Raw genomic sequence first — 25429 nt, forward strand, 5'->3', positions numbered from 1 at the left:
ATTTATTGAAGTAACTAAGGCAATATTATAGTTAAACAATATATAAATTCGAAGCATCTTGCGCAAAATTGTAATTTAATCCGGGGCTACAAATTCATACGTATCGATTAATACTAGATAACGAGTGGAAAAGAAGCGCCAAGGCGCAAATTTTGTTCGCGACGCCGATTGAATTTATGATTAAAAGTATATTAATATTCGATAAATCACGGTTAGAATGCGAACCAGAGTTGTAATATCGATTAGAAACCAAATATTAGATATCAATAAATAAAGGACACACACCTCGTTGTTTGCAAATTTCTCAAGTTTCCTGCATCTTTCGATAGGTGTTATCCTTTCGACTTCCCCGGGGCAAATGGACGACCTCTGGCGAGACGCAGCGCCAAGTACCCGGATGTCGCATATTGGCGCCAAAACTGCAATCGCGACTCTAATGAAAGCGATACATTTCAAGCATATTTATTGAAATAAATAAAGCTGTATTATGATTAAACAATAAATTGTAATAATTAAACATATGAACTCGAGTTTATTTATTGTTTAATTATAATCTAAGCGTATTTAGTTTAATAAATTAATTAGTGTATCCGGTGATACAGATCGATATATATCGATTGATACCAGCTACTATTGATCGTTATTATCGATTAGTATCCCCGGATTAAATTACCTTTTAATTTATTCAAATAAATAGTGCTCTATTATAATTAAACAATATGTGAACTCGAAGAATATTGCAATATTCTGTATTGCATTATTCTGTAACAATAAATTGTAATTTAATCCGAGGGTGCAAATCGATATGTATCGATTAATATTACATAGCTGGTGGAATAGAAACGCCAAGGTGCAAATTTTGTTCGCGACGCCGATTGAATTTATGATCAAAAGTATATTAATAGTTGATAAATCACGGTTAGAATACAAACGAGAATAGTAATATCGATTAGAAATCAAATATTAGATATCAATAAATAAAGGACACACACCTCGCAGTTTGCAAATTTCTCGAGTCTCCCGCATCTTTCGATAGGTGTTATCCTTTCGACTTCCCCGGGGCAAATGGACGACCTCTGGCGAGACGCAGCGCCAAGTACCCGGATGTCGCATATTGGCGCCAAAACTGCAATCGCGACTCTAATGAAAGCGATACATTTCAAGCATATTTATTGAAATAAATAAAGCTGTATTATGATTAAACAATAAATTGTGATAATTAAACATATGAACTTGAGTTTATTTATTGTTTAATTATAATCTAAGCGTATTTAGTTTAATAAATTAATTAGTGTATCCGGCGATACAGATCGATATATATCGATTGATACCAGCTATTATTAATCGTTATCATCGATTAGTATCCTCGGATTAAATTATCTTTTAATTTTGACTTTCCTGAAGCAAAAGAGCGACCTCTTGTGGTACGTGGCGTCAAAGACCCAATTAAGCAGTAAGTGGGGGAAGGTTCTACCAACCATCAAAATTTGTTTTGTAAACATATCAGTAACCACCTTTTACTTCAATTCCTGATCAAAATTAATTTCTGCAGGCCAATTAATAATTTATATTGTATGTATAAATGCGTATTTTCTTTATCGACTTTCATAGTTCAGATGAATATAGTTCTCAGAATCAACGTTTTTAAATGATGAGGTCGCTTCAAAACTATTGATATTTTTTGAGGTCGGTATTTCAGATCGTGTAATGCCACTCTCGTAAGACATTGTTTATTTCATATCTTGCCTGTGTAGCTTACACATTGTAGCTTCTGACCAGTCGTATTCTTATCGAGTGGGTATTGACTTCCTATGTCAGTTGTTTGTGACAGTAAAGTGCGTTAGGCTTACATTCAGTACGTGCGTGATCTGGAGACAATTAATATTTACTATTCATTTATATTTAAATTTAGCTAAATTATATTAAATAGTAAAATAATACAAAACATTTATGTTTTATTAGCTACAGTTGTTTCATATATACACCGTTAAATATGTTAAATTTTGTTTAATACAATTCATCTAAAATAATATTTACTAATTATATCTTAATGCTATCTTGAAATGTATCAAAACTAATACTTTCGTCTTAAATAATAGTGCGCTACTTATCATTTGCAATGATATAATTTACGTATTTAAAATACAGCAGTCCTTGAACACTAAAAATACGAAATGTATATAATTCTATTTAGTATATACATTAATTTGCTTACTTATGTCGCATATATGTGCCTCGTTTGAGAACACTTATTTATTTCAAATGGAGTGTATTATATTCGGTTTTATTTAAATAATGTCGACAGGATTGTGTCAAGGTAAACCGCACATTTCAATGAATTTTTATAATTCTGGCTGATGGTAATATAGCTTCTACAGACTTTTGTCGTATAAATTTCAAAGATTTCTTAAATGTATTCGTACATTGCTTGAAAATTTTTAAAAATAAGAAACTAAACATATAATAAAAAGACCGTTAACTAAACATTTTTTCAAGTACAAAATTATATAGAAAATTTGAATTTCTTATTTACCGAGTTTAGTATACGCAAATAATATTTCTCTTTTGTTTATTTAAAAATTGATCGCTGTTATATATTTTCAATACTGTCACTAAGAAATGTAATAAATAAACTAATTATCAAATAATTATGAGGATATATTCTTAATTTATTTTGTTTTATTTATAAAGTATATTTATTCTTTCGTTAAAATACTTATTACCGCTTCAAATTCTCTTCACATGTGCCAATGTCCTTCATATATATTTCGCTTAATATTCTGAAAGAGATTCGTTGAATGGCAGTCTTGTTGTGCATTTATCGTTAACAGAAAAATGTTACCACCAACATACGTCGAAGGCTTTCACGATTTGGAAGCGGTGAAAGCTATGGAATATATGCCTCTCGGTAAAACTGGATTGTTGGTCAGTAAATTATCTTTCGGTGGTGCACCACTTGGTTGCTCCTATGGGTAAGTAATAACAAATAATTTTAATCGCTTACAGTTTAATTGTTTAACAATATTCTACACGTATACATTAGATACGCATACAAATTCACCGCATAAATTGCGACACCTACATATTTGGCGGTTACGAAAGAAAGATTTCATAATTCGTTTTTGTTTTTTTAGGAATTTTTGCGAACTAAAAATACAAACACAAATGAACATGAAGAAAAAATTTATTTCAATAACTAACATTTTCTCTAAATCATATTTTCTTTAATAAAAATGAAAAATTTACACATATATAAAAAATAATTAATATTTTAGAAAGTACGTAATAAGATTATATTACTTTTTTAATTCGCGTTTCTTAATATTTGAAAATTTTGTGCTTTTTAATGTAAAATCATAAGAATTTTCACATTATTGTACGAGTATTTTAAATTTAAAAAAATATAATCTCTTTGATTTTACCTAAATCGAAAATTCTAGTATAAACATTTTAAATGACTTTCCACAAGTTTTCTATTAATGTAATTGAGTGTTTGATATTCTGATGTATCGATAGCACATACAATGAGGAAGAAGCTATTGAAACAGTACGTCAAGCAATAAAACAAGGTATTAATTTGATTGATACTGCCCCATGGTACGGTCAAGGTCGTTCTGAAGCTGTACTTGGAAAAGTAATTAAATATTTTTTTAAAATATACACTATAATAAACAACAATAGAATTAGTTTTTTGTTATGTAATTCTTTGATTTCAAGTGAATTATAATATCACTAACATTTTAATCTTTGCATTCATTACAGGCTCTAAAAGGCATTCCACGTAAAGCATATTACATTGCAACGAAAGTAGGAAGATACGAATTAGATTATGAAAATATGTTTGACTTTTCAAAAGAGAAAACTCGAAAAAGTTTTAAGAACAGTTTACAACTTTTAGGTTTAGATTATATCGATATTATACAAGTAAGTAAAGTCATCCTTTCATTTTCTATTTAATATTTTAAATTCATACATTTTTTTTCTTATATTGCAGATTCACGATATCGAATTTGCTCCAAGTTTAGACATAATAATTACACAAACTTTACCAGAACTATCAAGCCAAATTGCAGAAGGTAAAGCCAAACATATTGGTATTACCGGATATCCAGTGTCCATCCTAAAAAAATGTATCGAAGAGAGTAATATTACTATATCATGTATACTAAGTTACGCAAGGTACACATTATTAGACAATACACTGACAGAATATATACCATTTTTCAAGGTAAAAATTTGTAAGAATATCATTAACAATTTACTAACTGAATATATATATATATATATATACATATTATATAAATACTAATTTTATAATTACTAGAATTAAAAAATTAGCAAATGTAAAACTTTTGATAAGTAGACTTGTGTACTTGCAAATGTTTATTTCTTATAATGAAAAATATTCATGTAATGTAAACCATTCATATTCAAAACTTCATTGCATACATTTTTTAGGCACAAGACATTGGTATAATTTGTGCTGCTGCACCTTGTATGGGACTTTTAACTAATACTGGTCCACCAGTTTGGCACATTAGTTCAGATCAGACAAAGATAATATGTGCAGATGCAGCAAAATGTTGTAAGGTATTGTATATGTGTGTTAATTAATAATAAGAATAATATGTCAGATATTTGTATGGCACAAATAATTATACAAAAATATTTTAATTGTACTAGAATAAAATATTATACTTACAGGATCATAATACAGAATTAGCTAAATTAGCATTGTGGTATACTCTCCAATGTAAAGATATAGCAACATATCCAGTTGGAATTCAAAATTTAAAAGAATTAAATATGAATCTCAATGTTCTTAAAAATGGCATTACAGAAAAAGAAAAATCTTTATTGCAAGAAATTCAAGAGAAGTAAGTATTATATTTAAATTCTTTAATATTGTACTTCAGTTTGTTTAATTTAATAATGCAAAGAACCAAATGGTAACATGATCCAATATGATAGTCTAAAAATTAAATTAGGTAAATTTATAAAACTTTATTGAAGGTACATATAAATGTACATTTTCAAAAATGTAGTTTAACAATATGGAGATTCCTTTATTACATAGATTCTTATAAAATTAAATATATAATAGATTAAAGCTTATTTACTAGATCGCAGTTCCAATAATAACTTTAAATTTCATTTGCTATCATTGATTTGCATATAATTTAATAATAAATTTTCAACTGTACTGATGAAATTAATTCTAAATAAAAAGTAACGTTAATAAAGGAACTAAGTTAAATTTTTAATGAGATAAACATTAAAATTTAAAGAAAAACAAATACCTTGTTGTCTCCCATACTTCTATCAACTCCAATGTACCGTACACTTGAACCCTTTCTTAGATATTTATATCTTCTATAAAATTTATAAAATTCTATTCAGTCAGTTTAAAAAGTAAACATTGTCTTCTTGTATGTGTCAATAGTTCCCGATATCAGAGATTTTTAAGTGTCTGATCTGACATAGGATTACGCCCTACCTACACATTTTTGCGAAACATAAGTCTCTAGACTTTTCTATCGCACTTCAGCCTGATACCAAGCTGGTGAGTTGCCAGGTACAAAAATAAGAGTTCTTGCTTAACAGAATATTAGCCCCCATAAAAATAACATCAAAATAACAAAAATAACAAAAATTCATTGGAAATACATACAACAGTCATACACTTGTATGTAAAATTTAGAAAGAGTAACTTTCTCTTTTGTAAAATCTTATTTTCTCTTATAATACTCTTATAATACTCTCTTTTAATTTCAGATATATATGTAAAGTAATGGAAAAACATTGGGAAAATAAAGAAGTTCAAATATACTGGAAAAATGTGAAAAAGTGAGAAAATATATTTTTATAATGATTTCATACGTATTTACAAATTATAGCAACACCAAATAATATGTTAACTGTTGAATTTTAAAATAAACTTTTAAATACCCTTTAAATATTTTCAATATCTGAGTAACATTATAAAATATAAATAATTCTATATAGTAACTAGTTATAAATGCAACTTTTAAAGACTTCTCCTTGGAAGAATAAAGATCAGACTTATGGATGTTACAAAAAATTTGTTGGAGTATTTAAGAAAATACCAGATCTAGTTTTTACTTATTGAGCATTGCTTTGCTGTAAGCAGAAGGCACATAATAGTCTTCACCAGGTTTAATTTGGTACGTCAACTCGTACATCAATATAGTTATAAGGGAACCCAGAATAGGTTTATGATACATTTGATGCAATTCAAAACCTTTCTTGAAACATAATTCTCTTCCACCATCTACATATTCTGAGGCAACAATATTAGCACAGCTATATCCTTGATCAATTGCAAATAGCACAGCAACATTAAGAAGACACGAAGCTATTCCTTTTCTTGTATATTGTTGATGCACATATAATCTTTTAATCCATGCACCTTTGTCTAATCTATGACTCTTACATAAGGCAATAGTACCTACAATCCTCTTAACCTGAGATGAAATATCAGTGTTTGAATCACGGAATTGTTGCTCCGTCATAATGGTATAATGTACGTTCTTGGGACTTTCTGTCATTAGATAAGGTTCAAATGCTTCAGCAACCCAAAAACAGGAAAATGCATTGGACATGAAAATCCTGTTATAATAAATGAAGAAGTCTTTGTAATGTCAAGTATTAATTATTTTGTTTTAAATGTCTCAAATACTACTTTAATAAGATTCATCAAATACAATAAATATATTTCTTATATGAACAAAATATAAAATACTTCATAAGATGCATTATCGTAAATTAAAACTTAAAATAAAATTCATATAATTTCTTAGGACTTTACATTGACAAAATAGTATCAAATAATCACGTTTAAATTATTATAATGGGTTTAAAAGAAAAACTGAAAATTAGATATATAATTTTCAGCTTTCCAGTTTTATTTAAAAAATGTATAAATAAAGAGAATTTTTACCTTGGTATATTAGAAACTTCTTCATTGACTTCCATAGCTTTCATAGTGAAACCTATGTAAGTTCCAACGTACACAAAAAAAATGACAAGAGGAACAACTAAAAGGCAAATTGTGAAGGGTAACCCAAAAAAGATGAACATAATAGCAGCAAATAATATCATCAATTCAAAAGTTAACTCCTTCAGTACAATTCCAAAAAACGTTGCATTCAAAGATGACATCACGCCGGCTTTTATTAATTCTTTACAATTGATTTCATCACCCGGTTTGTAACTTCGTATTACTATAATATGATTCATCTTTGGAATTATTAGTCTAAACAATATTATAACTTTTACATATAATTAACAAAACAAATATAAACTTTGTGTAAACCAACATACAGTAAATTCTCAATGTGTAATCGCCAGATCTGATTCGTTGTAGATTATCAGTATTCACATCAACTGGGGGGATCCCCATTGGAATCAGTGAAGCGTGAAATACGACACAAGACGGCGGCTACTTTGTAAGAAGTAGCCAATTGGTACTTAAAGGCCATAGACTTAATAAAAAATCAAGGTTTTAAGTTTTTGTTTTATTCTTATAAAAATACTTACAACATATTCGTGAGATTTTTCTAATGAGAATAAAACCGAACACTATCTAATTTGAAGAATTTCTAGCTATGGTAAGCGAGTTGCGCTATCCGCTATTATGATCGGTTTCAGGGATTGTCTTTAACAGTTCATTACGTGTATAAAAAGTGACCGATTTGCTGTAAATGGCTCAAAAGTTATTATTTTCATTTAATCCTTGATTTTAAACAGATAGTACACGCAAAAAATCTATCTATCCAGATCTCACTCACTCTCATCTTTTCAGGTTCACTCTTTTTTCTTTCTCATTTCCTCTTACTCCTTCTCACACACTGTCCTTTTTTTCGATTGCTGTTCATTCTATCTTATTCATCCTCATTTGTTGATTTTTTCTTCGACTGTTAACTGCCATTGTTGATAAAATATAAAATGATTTTTATATGCAAAAGAAGCGTTAATCTGTTCTTTTCATCACAAATTTTGATAAATTTTAGTAAACCAAGAATATCTATTTTTTTTATGCAACATTGTTATAGAAATCACGCATGGTATTTGTCATAAACTTTTCTTTTTTATTATTTTTATTATTGTATTTCCTTGATATTTCAAAAAGTTTATTTATTGATTGATATAACCAGAAGAATGTAAAATTTGCATTTTAAATACTAAATCTTAAATAGATTATTTTTTTTTCAAGTTTGGTTTATTACAATTGAAATATACAATTGAAATATTGGAGATAGTATTTCACTTATTTTATTATAAATATAGAAGTTTTTGTCGGAATCATTTGACACTAGATTTAAACTAAGTTAGATTTTATTTAACACTTCCAAAGAATCCAATTTTCACTTCGACGTATAATGCATACAATAGTGTTTCAAATATTTATGTTTTAAAATTTGCTCATCTGTAAAAATATTGAATATAGTTATTGCTGTGTCTTTCTTTTTTATAATAAAATATTGATCTTATAACGAAATGGTCATGAAAATTATGGAACGTCAAACAATTCATACATGTAAGTGCGCCTTAATTAAACTGGAGGTAGAAGAGTCAACTTCGGCCATTGTAACTTTAATCTATAAACGCGTCGCGTGTGAATGGTCAGTTCTACTGCAAATAATTATTTGATTAACGAAATTGTTAACTTTTTGTTTAGATATTTTTTGAAACATCTACTAAAACTACTTAATCATGAGTGAAAGACCAAGTAATGGCGAATACAAATATCAAAGGGAAGAAAATTCTGATAGTAAAGTAAGAGTATCATCCGAAAAAGATCGTGATGAAAAGGAACATCAAGTTGATAAAGCCGGGGAATATGTTCGTGAACTTTTGCAAGAAAAAGTTGAATTGGATTCGCAAAAATGGCCTAATGCAACCAGATTAATCGATCAAGGTAAGTGTTATTGTTGTTATCATTCAGACTCTTTTTTTAACGTATCTTCATTGTTTTTAATATTTATGTTAATGTTCTTCGTGTTGTTTCTATGTTTGTTTTTCATGTTCATTGTTAAATTTATTTTTTAAGTAATTTTAATTCTGTATTTTATGTTGTTTATAATTAGAATAGAATGAATTCAAAGATTGATATTTAAGGTTAGAGTCCTGTGTATATGAAAAACTGCAGGTAAAATTTAACATTCACTTTTCTTATGATAGTAATAGTTGGGGCTGTCAAGTACCAAGAGCATTGTAAATAAAATACATCAAATGAAAAACATAATTTTTCAAGTTATAATAATTGATATTATACTAATACAATATATATTGTTATACATGTTAATGATTCATTTATTAATGTTCCTCTGAGTATGTCAGTAAATGGAGATGGGCAATTGTTAGTTGTTGTCAACAACTTGTTGATAAGACAACTAATATGGTTTTGGAGTTGCTCTTGAGATATCAAAAGATATATGTATATTATGTTTTATTTTCTGTTTACTAATTTATATATTTGATAATTTCATGTTGTGGCCAAAGTAATTTACATCAAGTTGTTACAATTGGTGTTGAAAGTGAAACTGTTTAAGTGAAAGTGCTATGGAGTGCTTATCGGAAAATTTTGAAAATCTGACAGATGAAAATATATATGACACTAATAACATGGAAACTACTCCAAATGCACTGCCTTTTTGGATTGCAAATCATAACTAAAGGATCATCTGGGAATTACTCAGTTTATTGATTTGTTATCAGATATTGAATTATAGCAAGAGTTATAATTGTTATCATCAATGAATTTGTACACAACAAAGTTAGAGCTTTAGAAATAAAAGCCGTACATGATATGAATATCAGTGCAAATAGGTATCAACAAACCTAGATTAGTTAATTTTAACAAATCTAGAAAAACATAATTTAGACAAAGATCTGTGCAATGCTGGAAATGTAATATCCAGGCATATTGAATTTAATTGTGTTTCAGACACAAGAGTAATGAATGTGTCAGTGACAGAAAAAAGAGAAAAAATCAACTTAAGAGAAGGTAGTTTGACCAATGGTGATAATTACTCCTAGATTTGTGTGGAGAAATTGAGTAAAAGAATTCCAAACTAAAATACATTTTTATTTAAAAGCCATTTAATATTGTTTCAGATTATATTTTATGTAATTACGATTGCTTTTCTTATTGGAATTTGATTTTCTAAGATTTTTTGAGTTTCTTTTGCCATCCTCTATATCTTTAAATGTTAGAGGAAATTTATCTTCTAGTTTGGTTTTGTATAATGTAATGTTGAATAGTTTGTGCATAAATGGAAATGGATTTTATTAGATGACTGGATGTTATTCTTTTACACGACCATCAGGTTGAGGCATTAGTCAGTGCTTTTATGAAGAATATAATTTCTCAACATGACGTATTGGTGGAACTTCATTTGGATCAAAAATGTTTGTTCAAATCAAAATTGTTTTAAGAAGTGATAAAGATCTTGGAATTAAAAGACATGAACAACTTCATTTCTTTCATGAAGCATTAAAATTGAAGAACAAAGACAGACAAGGGGTTCAAGTGAGAGTAGGATTACAGGAATACAGAAGAATCAAGTACACAAGATCAGATTGGTTTTTACACTTTCAAAGTTTACTCCCGTTGGACATGCATCAACCAATGGAACCTATGGGGGAGACTTACTTCGTAAGCGACTAGTGACCAATTCCTCAGCTGCTTGTGGTTTGTATAAACCACTTCTTTATACCTGGGATAGTTGAGTTATTTTTATTTATTTGGAATTTAAGATTCACTTTCAGGGAGTCAGCCCTAGGTAGATGTCCTGATCATCAGAAAGATGATGTACAAATGTATTCGGGTCATTTGGATCTGGAATTATAAAAAAGGAATTGAAATCAGTATACATAGAATTTTCCAAAATAATATTTCAAAAAAGTGGGAGAGAAATACTTATTTCACTCACAGTGAAACAGGATCGTCGAGGGAGGCTTGAAAAAGAAACCAAGTGTTGTATCAAGTGAATAAAGAAAACTTATAAATTGAATAAGTTTTGAAAGCAGATAAGAAACCACAGGAATGAAGAAACAAGATAATCTGATTTGGAATAAAACACAAGATACATCTGCTTTGCTTAGGATTTTTGTGTGGTTTTCCTCTAAAACTAAGGATGAATATCAAAGTGGAAGATGTTTGGAGAAACCTACATGGGTTTTGTTATGTTAAATATCCCTTTTCTAGGCGAGAAAAGACGACGACATGGTTCCGCTCGAGAAAATCTCAAGATTCAAGGAGAAGATGCTTCAAATATATTTGTTTATAATACATACATATTTATTTATTGATTATAATTCTTACGAAATATGTGTAGTTATATCAAATTCTCACACTTATACGAATGTTTTTTTTTTATAAAAAATAATGTTGTTTTATATATTTTTATATTGAAGTTAAAGAATAAATAATACATGTTATCTATGTATATATTGTTACACGTAATTGAAAATATATTTGCAATGTAATTTACTTTTTATGTACACAGTATAAATTTTTGTAAATTAATGATAAATATTTTTAATTTTTGTTTGAATATTTTAACTGAAACATAAAAATAATTATCACTTACTAGTGTTACTAGTATTTTAGAATAAGTACTCTTATTTCAACATTCAATAATGCAATTGAGTTGTTTTAATTTTCTAACATCAAAAAGGAAGAGGTTTTGTGGGTTTTTTTGATTTAAACGAACGTTTCATTACTGTGTCATAGAATCAAGAATAATTACTTTGTTTAATAGAAATTCAAAAAACTCAGGCTATGGGAAAACCAATAAGGGATCCAAAATATGTGGATATTTATCGTGAAAAACCAATTCGTGTTTCTGTTAAAGTACTAGTACCTGTTCGAGAACATCCTAAGGTAGTAATCATACTTTTTAATCATTGCTACTTGCATTATATACTAAAAGTAAAAAATGTAATTATATCATGAAATTTTTTATAGTTTAATTTTGTTGGAAAATTATTGGGTCCAAAAGGTAATTCTATGAAACGTTTGCAAGAAGAAACTATGTGCAAGATGGCAGTATTAGGAAGGGGATCAATGAAGGATCGACAAAAGGTATATTTTAAATTCAATTTCTTTCTTTATAGATTTTCTGATTATCTTTTCATTTAAATTTAATATCCTAAAAACACTTACCTTATAATATTGTTTGTCAAATATTCTTTGTTAGATTAAATACACGATATGTGTTTATACTATATTATAATATAACATATGTATAATTCAATAAATATATAGTAAGAAGTATAGTAAAGTATAGTGTAGATAGTAAATAATAAAATTATGTAGTGTGCAAGTAGTAAAATTAGAGATTTAACAGCTCTAGATATAAACATTTTTTAGGGAGGCAAATAAATTTTTGATAAGAGATTCTATATATTTTCGCACATTTGCGTGCATTTTCATTTTGTACTTTTTTAACTTTTGATAATATAGGTATAATGTGTCTCAATTTAGGAAGCAGAATGTCGTATGTCTCTGGATCCAAAATACGCACATCTTTCGGACGATCTTCATGTCGAAATAACAGCTCTCGCACCTCCGGCAGAAGCTTATGCTCGTATTGCGTTCGCGTTAGCTGAAGTTCGAAAATATTTGATTCCTGATAATAACGACAATATACGTCAAGAGCAGATGCGAGAAATGGAGATGAGTATGGCAGACGATCCAGTAAATACCGATGATAGAAGACCTTCTGTGGGAGGTGTTCCAGCTGGTGGTGGAATATTAAGGCCAACCGCAAGGCCTACATTGCCACGATCCTCAAGAGGTCAGTAATTATTAGAATAATTATATTCGATAATATTTTTCCTTTTATAGTGTAAGCTACTTCTTTTTATTAAAATTATGTGTATAGCCGAGAAAATTAATTTTTCGGCATACCATGCCGATTTTTAAATTTCTTTATTTCAGCTGCGATACTTCCTCCACCTTCGAGCCGAGGGCCCATTTCTCGTCCTGTATCAGGGAAAAGTAAAGTATTTTCTATTTTGGATCGTGCAAGAGTTGCCATGGATCAAAGTTACGGGTAAGGTGTTACACTTATCGGGAGATGAGTTATCGTTTCTATAGTAGTATGAATAGAAAATATGATGTACACGTTACGATACGTCGCCTTATTCACAGTTATGAGACCGTCACCCCACCACCGAGTAATCGTGTTGGATCTCATCACGACTACGACTATCATGGGTCGACGAGTAGCAGTAGCCGATACGGGGACCGCCATTATTCATCGACGTCGGGGGGGTAAGCATAATTGATATTTTTATCAAAACAAATTTCAGTATTTTCACCGGTGTTAAAGTTTTGAGAACATCGAATTTGTTTTTATGCTTTACATCATATATAGTACCTCAATGTTTTGTATAAAATATTAATTATACAGTAAAACGTGGATTACCTGAAGTAATAGGCAAACTAAATATTTTCGATAAACAAATTTTCGGGTAGTCGATCGATGAAAACTAAAGTAAGACACACGTGATAATAACAAAATTGGGAATACCTGTAAAAGTGTTATTTCTCTACAGTGCGTGTTGAAGGTACATATAAAATTCGAGTAACGTAGATTTTTAATATGCACTATACTTTTATACATCATCTAGAGATGATATGTATCCTTCCTCGAGGTACACGACTTACGAGTACGAAGACGATGCTGTTCCGCACTCTTCCCACGAGTATTATGAAACATCCGAATACCCAGGTAAAGCTTCCCATTTATTATCATTACATTACTATTTTGTTTGTCTAAGAAATTTGACACGTAATTCATTAGTTACACACGTTTATCGTGTGCACAGATTTAATCCTAAAACGACGAATCGCGCGGAAGAAAATATACGTTCACGGTTGGATTTCATTTTGGTTTTTTAAGACTAAAATCAATCAATTTTAATCCTAAACCCCTTTATAAGAAGTATTTTATTCATTTCGTTCGAATGCACGTCGTTTAAGGGTTAACGTAATTCCTATGGTACAGTTCCATTGATTTAAATATCTTAATACACTAATTAATTAAACAATTTTGAGTGAACTGAATGAAGAATCTCATAACATCAAAAATTGGTGGTGCATGAAATACTTAATAAAATTAGTTTAATAACGTTAATATTTAAAGTTTTAAATGGAAACATTTAAATGCGTCAGAATGTACCTAATTATTTTAAAAACATTAATAAGGTGGCTTGTAGCTGCAATAATTAGTTCTTGAAATTTGTGAAACGTTTACAACAATTTTATACTCAAAATTAAATCTTTCAAAATTAAATTAATTTTACGGACCGATTGTTCGATAAACTTACGTAAATGCCTAGGCACTTTTATATTTCACGTACGAAGTAACGGATATTTAAATAAGAATGACAGTTTTAACGAAAATCAAATTCTTTATTGATTTCATAAAATCATTGGTATATATTTTTGGGGGTGTGCAGATACCTAGAAGAGAATTTGGTTCGGGAATTTATCGGTTCGGATTAAATTGGATCGAAAAATTATCTCTGTGTATTCATAATTTCCTCGTAACTTTGATAACAAATTTTTCAATGACCGAAACAGATGACAATCTGATACCAAGTCAGGAGAATGTGGTAGATAATATTTATGCATTTTATACTTACTTGGTATAAATCTTTCTCTTCGTCCTCGTAGGGTTAAATATAGAGTAGAATAGGACACGATAATTGTTTCTTCAGTTTCTTCAGTAATTGATTCCCGAATTTTTACTCACATAACAGAACTTTAATAAGGAGGAATTTTATTTCACCGACACTCCTCTCGAGCTATGATTTTAATCGCAATGTAACTGCAACGAGTTACAGAAAACATTCTTCAAGACAGTTTTACGCATATTCGTTCTCGAAATAGTACTACTATATGCGTTAGAAGTTTCGTTTGACTTCTGAGGGACATTTAAAGTCTATGTTCTCTATGTATCGGAAGTGGAAAATTTATGAACTTGTAAAAAGTATCTAAGATCCCGACCCGATTCCGATAAAAATATCCGACTCGAAATTTTCGGGAACCGTGTGCACCCCTAAATTTCTCCCGTGCGTTGAATTGAACATTTAAAGAAACTTTTCTATAATATTGAACGCTAAACAGACACGGAATAGCTTCACGTAACAACTTGAAATCTTAACTGAGCAATCCTTTAGCCCATTTTACGAGAATTCTGTTAAAAGTTAAAAGAAAAAAAAAAGAGAAGAAGAAAAAACAAAAATAAACATAACACTCGCTTCGCGTAGATGGTTAGGAAACATCCGATTAATATTTCGCCGTGATGTTTTGAATGAATTGAAGTAATCCAAATGACTCACTCCATGAAATTCGCAGAGGAATCATCGAGCCGCGCATGGAAATCGTACAAGACGACCACGACATCGGGCTCAAGCTCGCGCTACCGGAACGCTCCGTACTCACGACCTTCCAAGTAAAAGTCCACAAAAAATCATCCTATAAATTTTCATAAAACTTTTAAATTGTTTGCAACGCCTGCGAGAGAAAGATTTTGTTTCTGATTTTATTATTTCATAGCCCTAAACCGTTGACTCTTCCTCACGCACGACGACCTATGGTGCCTACGATGCCAAAACCTATAAACGACCGAGACCGTTTTTAAATGAATGATGACACGGAAGAGACAAGCACGGTAAACGACACACAGGCAATATTACAACTTTTCATCGTATTGCGACGGTAACGGGTGTGAACACTTCTAGACCTCGCTAGAATTATGTCTCGAGAATTCTATCGATCGCATTCTATCTCGATGAAAAAAGAGATATTCTTGTGTCCCATTGTCCATTTTGTTACTTTCCATTCTCAACTTTTGCTTTCGTATAATAAGGTTGACACGAGATTTAGATGGATTTTTTTTCTTTTGTACATTAAATAAGCTGAAACACGTAATACAATGAAAACTGTAATCAAAGTGTCTCAGTGACTTCGAATGATTTTATGTCTCGTCAGTATCGCGTAGTATCTCTCCTCCTATAAAGTCTAAATTAATTTCTGTCGTTGCGTTGATTCCGTACTTTCTGACTTTCGATCAAAAGTGTAGAATCGCTCCTTGAAATCCTGTCCTGAAAATGTCACGTCAGAGTGGGAGGCTAGAGGACCAAGAGGATCATGGAATGAAACAAGTAAAATTGTTCAATAAGAGTGTATTATAGCTCGATTTAAAACGAAAACGGTCAGAGCTGTGTCACAATTTTCTGTAAATTGAATTTCGTAATCCTTTTTACTATTCCATTTTGTACGTGTACTTAAATTTTCCTTTTAATTGGAAGTATACCATAAATTTGTATCTATACTAAGTAATATAAAGTGTAATTTATAAATACTTTGGAGAATTTAATTTACTCTCATACACGTTGTACGAAAACGTGACCGTTAATTTTAATACCGTATAGCTTAAACATTGATTTGTGAAGATACATAGCTCGGACAGTCGTGTGTGTTATAATGGCTTAGAAATACATGTCTAAAATGGAACAAAGTAAATATTGTAAATGATATTCAGTGGCAAGTGAACATATAAATCGATATTAAAATAAGTTGTCTATGATTATGAAAATTATACCGTAATTCATACGATAATAATGTGTATAGTATTTACGTGCAAAAATAATTAAACAGTTTAGTGAAAACTAAAACAAAAAAAAAAACCAAAAAAAAAAAAAAAAAAAAAAAAAAAAAAAAAACAAAAAAAAACATAAATACATGTTAACGAACACACATATAATTACATGTGCAAAATATATGAAGCAACGATTTCTGTAGTTTATCGTAAAGATATAGTAGTTATAACATTATAAAAAACTGTAACCTTATAATCATTCAGTATAAGTATACAAAAATCATAAAATAACTTATGCGTAAATATTTTCTCGTCTCTAAAGTAATTATCTGTTTTCTCTTACATATGTAATTCTCGTAAAATGAAATAAATGAGAAGTATAATAGCGCTACTGTAAGCTTCGTTTGAAAAAAATTAAATTAAAACCCTGATTAATCAATACCATTATAATCTGGAAAATATAAAGAACTATATTTAGACCTAACAAGTAACATTAATATTCCCAGCAGTTTATAAAAACACCTTTTTATCGATATGTTAATAATATCAGTTTAATCACAACGGAATTTACGTATTTGAAGTTGAGTTTTACAAATTCACAAAATGTTAATTAATATTGAGATAAGCTGACAAAGAGATATAATAAATTTCATTCGAGTTTTTTTATATCTTTGCACGTATGTTAATTACATTAACGTAGCGAGGATAAAAATTAAAACAATATGCGTTATATTTGTTAAACGAAGAACTTATACGTGTTTAATTTACATTAAAGTTGACATTATACATAATTCGAATATTTTATCAGCAGCAAATTTATTTGTACCGACGGTACAAATCTGTCGTACGCATTTCTTTTTATTCTCATACAAGTTTTATTCCAAGCATTCAAAACATTTACTTCTAACATCTTTTTTTCGTGTATCCTTCTTAGGTGTATAGAAGCGTAAGGAAAATCGCGTGGGAACGCGTTTTTGTGGATTGAAATATTTTAATCTCCTTCTGTTTCTCTGATCAGTGGAGTTCGAAGTGCCTTTAAATCACGTGAGTAAACTTTTATTGTTGTAAAATAATTTTTATATTCACATTTAAAAGTACGTTCAGAAAAGTACAGTTGGTCTTCGTTTTCGCGAAGAAATGCGATTACTGATATTATCTACTTAAATATCATTTAATTACAGCATTTTTGTCTTCATAACACTCCTTTGTTCCTTGTATTAAAGCTGACAATTTCAACAGTCACGATATCTCAATGGTATACATTGTCATAAATTTATTCCCCTCACCTTATTATTATATACTCATCGAGTGTAGTGATCTTTTATTGGTTCTTTTTCAATTTTAGTCTTCGAAATTAATCAACATTGCCGGAAGTTTATTTGCAATCAGTAATATTCGTAGTTGGTGGAACAGAATTTTTTATTTCATATAAAATTAAATGACGCTTCTATATTTGTAGCAGTTTTTATACTGTTTCACATTTATAGTTCTTAATATTTCAGAATTTTTCGCTTTGTAAATGGCTTTTGTTATGTATAATAATTTTACGAGCTTTAATTGATTAAAGTTTTTCAAATGCTTCAATTTAGAATTTTTGTTTTTAATTACGAATGCAAGATTTACACACATTATTAAGTAATTAATCAAATTGTTCTAAAGTTCAACTAGAGAAGCACAAAAGCTTTTTGCATGCGCGAATAAACGAATCTTCTTCTTTGTTAGTTACGTGCAAAAATCTATGAGATAGTAAGACTTTCTTACAGGAAATGGAGTGCGTCGATTACACGCATTACGATTACATCAATCGACGAAGAAGTAATAGTATGTAACTTATAGGCAGTGGCCGGTATAATGGAAATTAATAATATGCGTGTTCTAAATGTTTTTAAAAGTCAGTATCGAATCTAGTAATTACATCAACGTCATAGATAAAACTCAACAATTTCAATCTTAATTCGGTGTAGTGTGTCTCGTAAATTTTTAAAAATTAGTATTGGATGTGAAAATAGATTGTAATACGTAAATTAGGTTGTTAAGTGTTATAGAAAATTTATTAGATGTTTCGGTTGTGTTGTACAGATATCGTTATTCCTACAGTCGTCTTAATAGATATGACTTAATAATTTTTTGCGATATTGACAATTTGAAATAAATCTCGTAACATTTAATTAATAATAATTCGAACATCTTGTTGAAGTGATTTTTCCATTTGTATGGTTACTTAGCTATGCGTAAGTCATTTAAACCGGTCAGGTTTTCGAATAAAATTGAATCGATTGTAAATATATTTCTATAAAACTATAAGAATGTAGATGTAATTTACGATTTTCTAGTGAGTATTTGTGAGTGTAATATTAAAATGTGCATCAGCGTCTATGATGGAAGAAATTAAATGGAAAATAAAGAAATCGGAAATACATATCAACCGAATGTTTAACCTTTACTTTCTAACAGATTTCTAAATAATAAGGGAGCATTGTCATTGTATTGAAACAGATTTTGTTTACAAAAATACTCTTGTTCACGGAAATATTTAATAATGGTTTTTTCATTGGTTCGAAATTTTCATACTGTAAAAATGGTGATCGTGAGCATGGTGCGTGGGAAATATATAATATAATAGTATGTATATTTTTTAACTTTTGAGATAAACGAAAATTCTAAGAAAAGGTCGAAAAAAATTATAGATACATTAGAACGAGGCATATAGTACTTCTAATTGTTTATAATTGACAAAATTAAAGAGAGAGGAAATCGTACGATTTGACGCGCTGAATCATTTTTCTATTGAGAGGTACGTATTGCACGTAAAATATACAATACACATTTTCTTATGGAAGCTAGCGTTACATAATTTGAAATACATTAAAAAATTATGCTATGTTAATAAATCTAATATAAAAAATCAGATCAGATAAAAAACAGATCAATACTGCAGCTTAGATAAGATTCAAAGGATTTTCAAAAATTGCTTGCGAAATTAGTATAATAATTTTGTTGCACATATAGAGCAAGTGGCGCAATCTGTGGCTACTCGCCTAAGTTTGTTGAGGAATAATTTCTACTTCAGTCGCCAGATGTCGACACAAGGACTATATTTAAATTTTAGCAGGTTTAAATCGCTTTTTTACAGAAACAAACAAGTAATTAGAATATTTTGAACGTCAGGGATGAATCAATCTGTGCTAGAGAATCATTTTCAATTGAATAATTTCATAATTTATCATAAATTCTTATACTAGAAAAGTTATTTTATGTTATTAAACTTAATGTAAAAATATATTTAACAGACCAATACTACAGCTTAGATAAGGTTCAGAGGATTTTCAACAATTGCTTGCAAAATTACATAATAAATTAATTTTGTTGCACATATAGAGCAAGTGGCGCAATCTGTGTCTACTCGTTCATATTTGTCGAGAAATAATTTCTACTCATGTCATTCGGGTACCTGCTGTGTCCCTCCAGGGGTCGCGCATTTCCCCAGGAAAATCGAAAGGATAACATGTTTCGAAAGATACATAGATATCTAATAGCTTTCAATCGGTAATATTATTCTCGTTTGCTTTATATTCATGCACGATCCAATATTAATATACTTTTGATCATAAATTCAATTGGCGTCGAAAACAAAATTCACGACTTGGCGATTTTTTCCACTCATTATCACTATTAATCGATACAAATATCGATCTGTATCGCTATTATATCACAATTTTGTGCAAGATACTTTGAATTCATATATTATTTAATTATAATAGAGCAGTATTTAGTTGAATAAATTAAATTGTAATTTAATCCGAGGATATTAATCGATGATAACATATCGATTAACAGAAGCTGGTATTAATCGATACATATCGATCTGTATCATTGGATACACTAATTAATTAATTAAACTAAATACGCTTAAATTATAATTAAACAATATATAAACTCAAGTTCATTTATTGTTTAATTATAGTACAATTGTATTTATTTCAATAAATGTGTTTAAAATGTATCGCTTTCATTAGTGTCGCGATTACAGTTTTGGCGCCAATATACGTCATTCGGGTACTTGGCGCTGCGTCTCGCCAGAGGTCGTCCATTTGCCCCGGGGAAGTCGAAAGGATAACACCTGTCGAAAGATGCGGGAGACTCGAGAAATTTGCAAACTGCGAGGTGTGTGTCCTTTATTTATTGATATCTAATGTTTGGTTTCTAATCGATATTACTATTCTCGTTTGTATTCTAACCGTGATTTATCAACTATTAATATACTTTTGATCATAAATTCAATCGGCGTCGCGAACAAAATTTGCACCGTGGCGTTTCTATTCCACCAGCTATGTAATATTAATCGATACATATCGATTTGCACCCTCGGATTAAATTACAATTTATTGTTACAGAATAATGCAATACAGAATATTGCAATATTCTTCGAGTTCACATATTGTTTAATTATAATAGAGCACTATTTATTTGAATAAATTAAAAGATAATTTAATCCGGGGATACTAATCGATAATAACGATCAATAGTAGCTGGTATCAATCGATATATATCGATCTGTATCGCCGGATACACTAATTAATTTATTAAACTAAATACGCTTAGATTATAATTAAACAATAAATAAACTCGAGTTCATATTTTTAATTATTAGAATTTATTGTTTAATTATAATACAGCTTTACATATTTCAATAAATGTGTTTAAAATGTATCGCTTTTATTAGAGTCACGATTGCAGTTTTGGCGCCAATATGCGTCATTCGATAACTTGACACCGCGTTCCACGAAGGATCGTCCATTTGCTTCGGGAAAGTCGAAAGGATAACACCTATCAGAAGATTCCAGAAACTGGAGAAATTTGCAAACATCGAGGTATATCTTTACTTGTTAATATCTAATATCCTCTAATCGGTATTACTACACTCGTTTGTTTTCTAATCGTGAATCATCGAATATTAAAATAAATATACATAAATTTAATCAGTATCGTGAGAAAAATTGAATAAGATTTTCGATCTCCAACCGACGCCAATCGTCTCAACGTCTCTTTGCAATATATTCCGGCTTTAATTGTTACTCAATTGTAATAGAAATATATTTCCTTTATTGCATTTGCTTTAAATACATATTTCATTTCTGTTACAGTTGATGATTTCAATTTGAAAGGAAGGATGCGTGCCTTTGTCCGGAATAGACGCCATGACGGTTGCCGTTCAATTCAAACGAATTTCGTATGCAGAATTGGTAAAGTCCAATTTATTATAACTACATATACACATGGTTGTATATTTTTGTCTTTTATTGTGTTATCATTTGTCAATTGAATTTATATATACTTTTCCGTGCAAGTTTCAAAATATTTATAAAAATCCTAATCTATTATGAAATTTATTCGATACTATTTTTAAATTAAACAATTTTTTATAATAATTACATTCATTGATAATACGATATTATACTACTAAAATTCACATTTCTTATAAATATTTCGTTTGCACGATGTTCATCTTATACGTTCAATAAAACGTACATATTTATCTAACAACGTATATTCTGGGTTCTTAGAAACAGCAGTAGTCACGTGACGAACATTCGAGACGGAAACAAATAGGATGGCAACAGATCGCTGCTCGCTTCGAATGTTGTTTCTCTGTCTCTTTCCCTTTCCAGAGAATATAGTGACCGAGCGCAATGCGGTCGTCGAGTCAGTGTTTGATACGTCTAGTTTGTTTTCTTAAAGTTTTTCGGTGCTCAGCGGCACCGTGTAGAGTTTCGTTCGCATCTTATGTTAGGGACACGCGAAGTAGAGTCAGTGTTTATTACGTATTGTAATTTCTTTCCAGAGCATCGCGGCTCTCTTTGCTTTTTGATTCGCGAGAGTAGAGTCACTTGTTCGCCGATTACGATCTTCGGTCGCGTTCATTTAATTTGTTATCTTTTGAAAAACTTTAATGTTTAAAAAAATTTTTCTTTCCGAAATAAAAATCACTCGTTACCGGTATTAGAGTCGGTGCATCACTGAAGGGGAGTATTGGGCGATGATTCACAAGCGATTAATGTAAGTATATTCTGTATACGCTCAGAAACAAATTTACATTGAAACTAAAATCTCGAGAATTGTAAACAAAAATTGTGATCTTCTCTTTACAGATTTCTCATAAGTGCATATATGGGCCCAGCAGAATTTCTTCGTTGACTTCGCTGATGACCTTCGTAGGGCAACAGTAACGTCGCAAATTCGTCGCCAAGTAAATACCATTCGATCGCAACAACGGTCGGTGAGTCGCATGTTTATTTATTCCTCCGGTCCCCAAGCATGTCGTAGGACGAAAGGTCCGAATCGACACGGGTGACTGGTTGTATACTTGGTATTTTTGTCAAGTACAGTGACCGTGGGTATATTTATCGTATACCCATGAACAATAACATTTCTTGTATCATTTCTTAGTTCAGTTTAAATAATAGGGTCTTCTTGTACATCGCGTTTTTTAATACGATAAATGATTGTTCATACGAATATTTACCGTTAAGAATATTTATTAAATATTTGCAAAATTAATACGTGTATAGCCATACACATGTAATACAGTAAATATAAAAATACGTATGTTAATATATTTTATTGAATATTTGACCATTTTGTACATCGTTTAACTATTTTTACGTTGAAAATAATTTGATGATTCTCAATCGGTGAGATTTAAAATATTATACGTTTTCGGTATTGAATTTTGTCCTTACGCGCTAAGTATGATGCAATATTTCATGTACAAGAAGACATTTCGCGACGGGTAGATTCTGAAGTCAAAGTAACACGCTTTACACATTGCTTTCATATAATGATAAATTTACTTTGACGACGGAAACACCCGAGGATGATTCAATATTTAATTGCATACTTTAATTAATAATTTAGTAAATTTCATTTAATAAGTTTTCTTAGAGTCTTTTCTTCTAATAAATATTATTTCTAATAAATAAAGTAACTTTCTTTAATAATACAATTTTTCAATATCGACGCGTATATTATATTTTTTCTGCTAATTTTTCAAAGATTGAACAACCGAGTTATACGAATGGAAATATGAAATGAGAAATAACGAAGGAATAAATACTAGCTCGTTAGAAACAATATTTACTAATCATTCTTTTTAGTTCAGGATTTTCAGCTTAATCTTTTCGTGTTCGTTGCCGAAACTCGTTCAAGTGCCCAGGTGCTACTTGCTCGAGCGAAGGCAACGGACACGATAACTTAGTCCGTAAGATTAACAATAATAATATACACGAGTGTCTGACAATGCGCTGGCGTATCGTGCACGACGTAATTTCCACATGTGTGTGTGTGGTTAGGTTGTGGAATTGCGTCGGTTCGCGAAAATATATCAAAGAGTCTACGAATTAAAGAATACTCTGTAACGTCGTATTATCAATGAAAGTAACTATTTATATTAAGTAAACTTTTGCTATTACATTCACGTGACAATTGTTCACATTGCTGCATACATACATATTTGTCTTATGTAAAATAATAATGTCGTATAATTCCATAAAATATAAGCCAATGGCTTCTAGAACGAACGTATACAATATATATATTTTGTCAACAAGTTTTTTTTTTCTTTAAAAAGCTACGCAATAAATTCATACGCTCATTATAAATACGTACACGCAATGGTCGCCAGCCATTGTCAGACAATTTCAGGAAATTGGTACGTACCTTTCGAGTGTGCATGTTGTGTGATAAGCTCGGGTGACGGAGGCGTCCCGGGTACGCCTCCCTAGATTAGGCTCATTGCACCCGAGCGTTATGCGTGAGAATCGTGGAGTGGTTGTGTTTGAGAGAATGTATTTTGATATTTTTTAAATACAGAGCTAGGTAGGTGTAGGTAACTTACTTCTGGTACGTGTGGTAAAAATAGTTAGGTAGGGCCAGGGCGGGTCGTCGCGTTCTCAATTCGGGTAGGCGCGTTTTCGCGTGACGTACCCGCACCTGTAGGACAATTCGAAGAATCGATCGCGAAGCTGGTCGAAACGGGGTATGCCGTTTGCTTCTGGCGTTGCTTTCTATTCTTCGGATTCCTCTCCCTTAGCTTTCGCGGACGCGGTCGCGACGTTAGGCGTCGAAACGAACGTAAACGCTCGAGATTCTTCGCGCGTGCATTGCACGACCAACGGTTCCTGGAATCGTTAGCACGGTCGCACACGTGCTGCACTGAATCTTGGGCCTAGGAGTTTCAGATCGGGCAGTGCCGCCCGAAGAAAGAAAAGACTTATTAGTCGAAGAGGCTGTGAGCCGAAGAGGCCTGGACAAACTGTCGCAAGAGAGGGCTGCAACAAATGGCTCTCCATCTTCGGATTTCTATCCGACGATGGAAGGTCATTACTGTTACTGTTTTGTCACTGTACTTGTCTGTAGTTACGTAGTTAGTATGTAGTTAATATATTTCTTGACCGGCACGATACATTGGCATGTATGTACATGTATCACTCGTGCCCCACACCCAGTGATGCTGGGTAATTCGCGGTTCGAATTTATGTTGCGAATTGATCGCAATTAGAATTAGTGTTGCGTATAATGAAACACCATCCGGGATTTTTATCGAGAATTTGTTTATTTCATATTTAATAAAATAGTGTTGCGTATAATGAAACACCATCCGTGATTTTTACTGAGAATATTTTGATTTCATATTTAATAAATTAGTGTTGCGTATAATGAAACACCATCCGCGATTTTTATCGAGAATTTTTTTATTTCATATTTAATAAATTAGTGTTGCGTATAAT

At 30.6% G+C, this 25429-nt stretch overlaps 3 protein-coding genes and 1 long non-coding RNA gene across 12 annotated transcripts; 3 read left to right on the plus strand and 1 right to left on the minus strand.

Moving 5' to 3' along the window:
* The first annotated feature begins 1734 nt into the window (after positions 1-1734).
* LOC143150926 (uncharacterized) lies at positions 1735-5974 on the plus strand. Of its 7 annotated transcripts, none has more exons than XR_012993202.1 (9): positions 1759-1855; positions 2832-2972; positions 3517-3634; positions 3763-3924; positions 3995-4228; positions 4459-4590; positions 4705-4877; positions 5444-5563; positions 5776-5916. XR_012993202.1 is itself a non-coding variant. In XM_076319530.1 (8 exons), the coding sequence occupies exons 2-8, from the start codon at positions 2836-2838 to the stop codon at positions 5849-5851; spliced, it is 1032 nt and encodes a 343-aa protein (XP_076175645.1). In that variant the 5' UTR covers positions 1735-1794; positions 2832-2835; the 3' UTR covers positions 5852-5974. The 7 variants fall into 7 exon arrangements, 5 of the variants coding, with proteins under 5 accessions (XP_076175645.1, XP_076175643.1, XP_076175647.1 ...); XR_012993203.1 differs by having other exon boundaries at positions 5444-5575; positions 5776-5908; XM_076319530.1 differs by lacking the exon at positions 5444-5563 and having other exon boundaries at positions 1735-1794; positions 5776-5974.
* On the minus strand, positions 5828-7338 carry LOC143150927 (uncharacterized). The gene is made up of 2 exons (XM_076319533.1): positions 6962-7338; positions 5828-6630 (listed from the first exon to the last, which is right to left on the minus strand). The coding sequence occupies exons 1-2, from the start codon at positions 7258-7260 to the stop codon at positions 6120-6122; spliced, it is 810 nt and encodes a 269-aa protein (XP_076175648.1). The 5' UTR covers positions 7261-7338; the 3' UTR covers positions 5828-6119.
* Positions 7339-8609: 1271 nt separating this feature from the next.
* On the plus strand, positions 8610-18029 carry LOC143151262 (KH domain-containing, RNA-binding, signal transduction-associated protein 3). Of its 2 annotated transcripts, XM_076320239.1 has the most exons (9): positions 8610-8941; positions 11790-11911; positions 11996-12112; positions 12515-12827; positions 12971-13085; positions 13184-13306; positions 13690-13766; positions 15398-15494; positions 15599-16983. In XM_076320239.1, exons 1-9 carry the CDS (start codon positions 8737-8739, stop codon positions 15681-15683), a joined length of 1254 nt encoding a protein of 417 aa, XP_076176354.1. In that variant the 5' UTR covers positions 8610-8736; the 3' UTR covers positions 15684-16983. The 2 variants fall into 2 exon arrangements, with proteins under 2 accessions (XP_076176354.1, XP_076176355.1); XM_076320240.1 differs by lacking the exons at positions 15398-15494; positions 15599-16983 and adding an exon at positions 17578-18029.
* Positions 10367-11418, plus strand: LOC143151263 (uncharacterized). Of its 2 annotated transcripts, none has more exons than XR_012993277.1 (2): positions 10367-10717; positions 10795-11418. It is a non-coding gene; the product is annotated as an uncharacterized LOC143151263 (long non-coding RNA). The 2 variants fall into 2 exon arrangements; XR_012993276.1 differs by having other exon boundaries at positions 10367-10681; positions 10783-11418.
* Positions 18030-25429: the final 7400 nt, after the last annotated feature.

The sequence above is a fragment of the Ptiloglossa arizonensis genome, chromosome 9 (genome assembly GCF_051014685.1).
Source record: "Ptiloglossa arizonensis isolate GNS036 chromosome 9, iyPtiAriz1_principal, whole genome shotgun sequence".
NCBI classification, from domain to species: domain Eukaryota; kingdom Metazoa; phylum Arthropoda; class Insecta; order Hymenoptera; family Colletidae; genus Ptiloglossa; species Ptiloglossa arizonensis.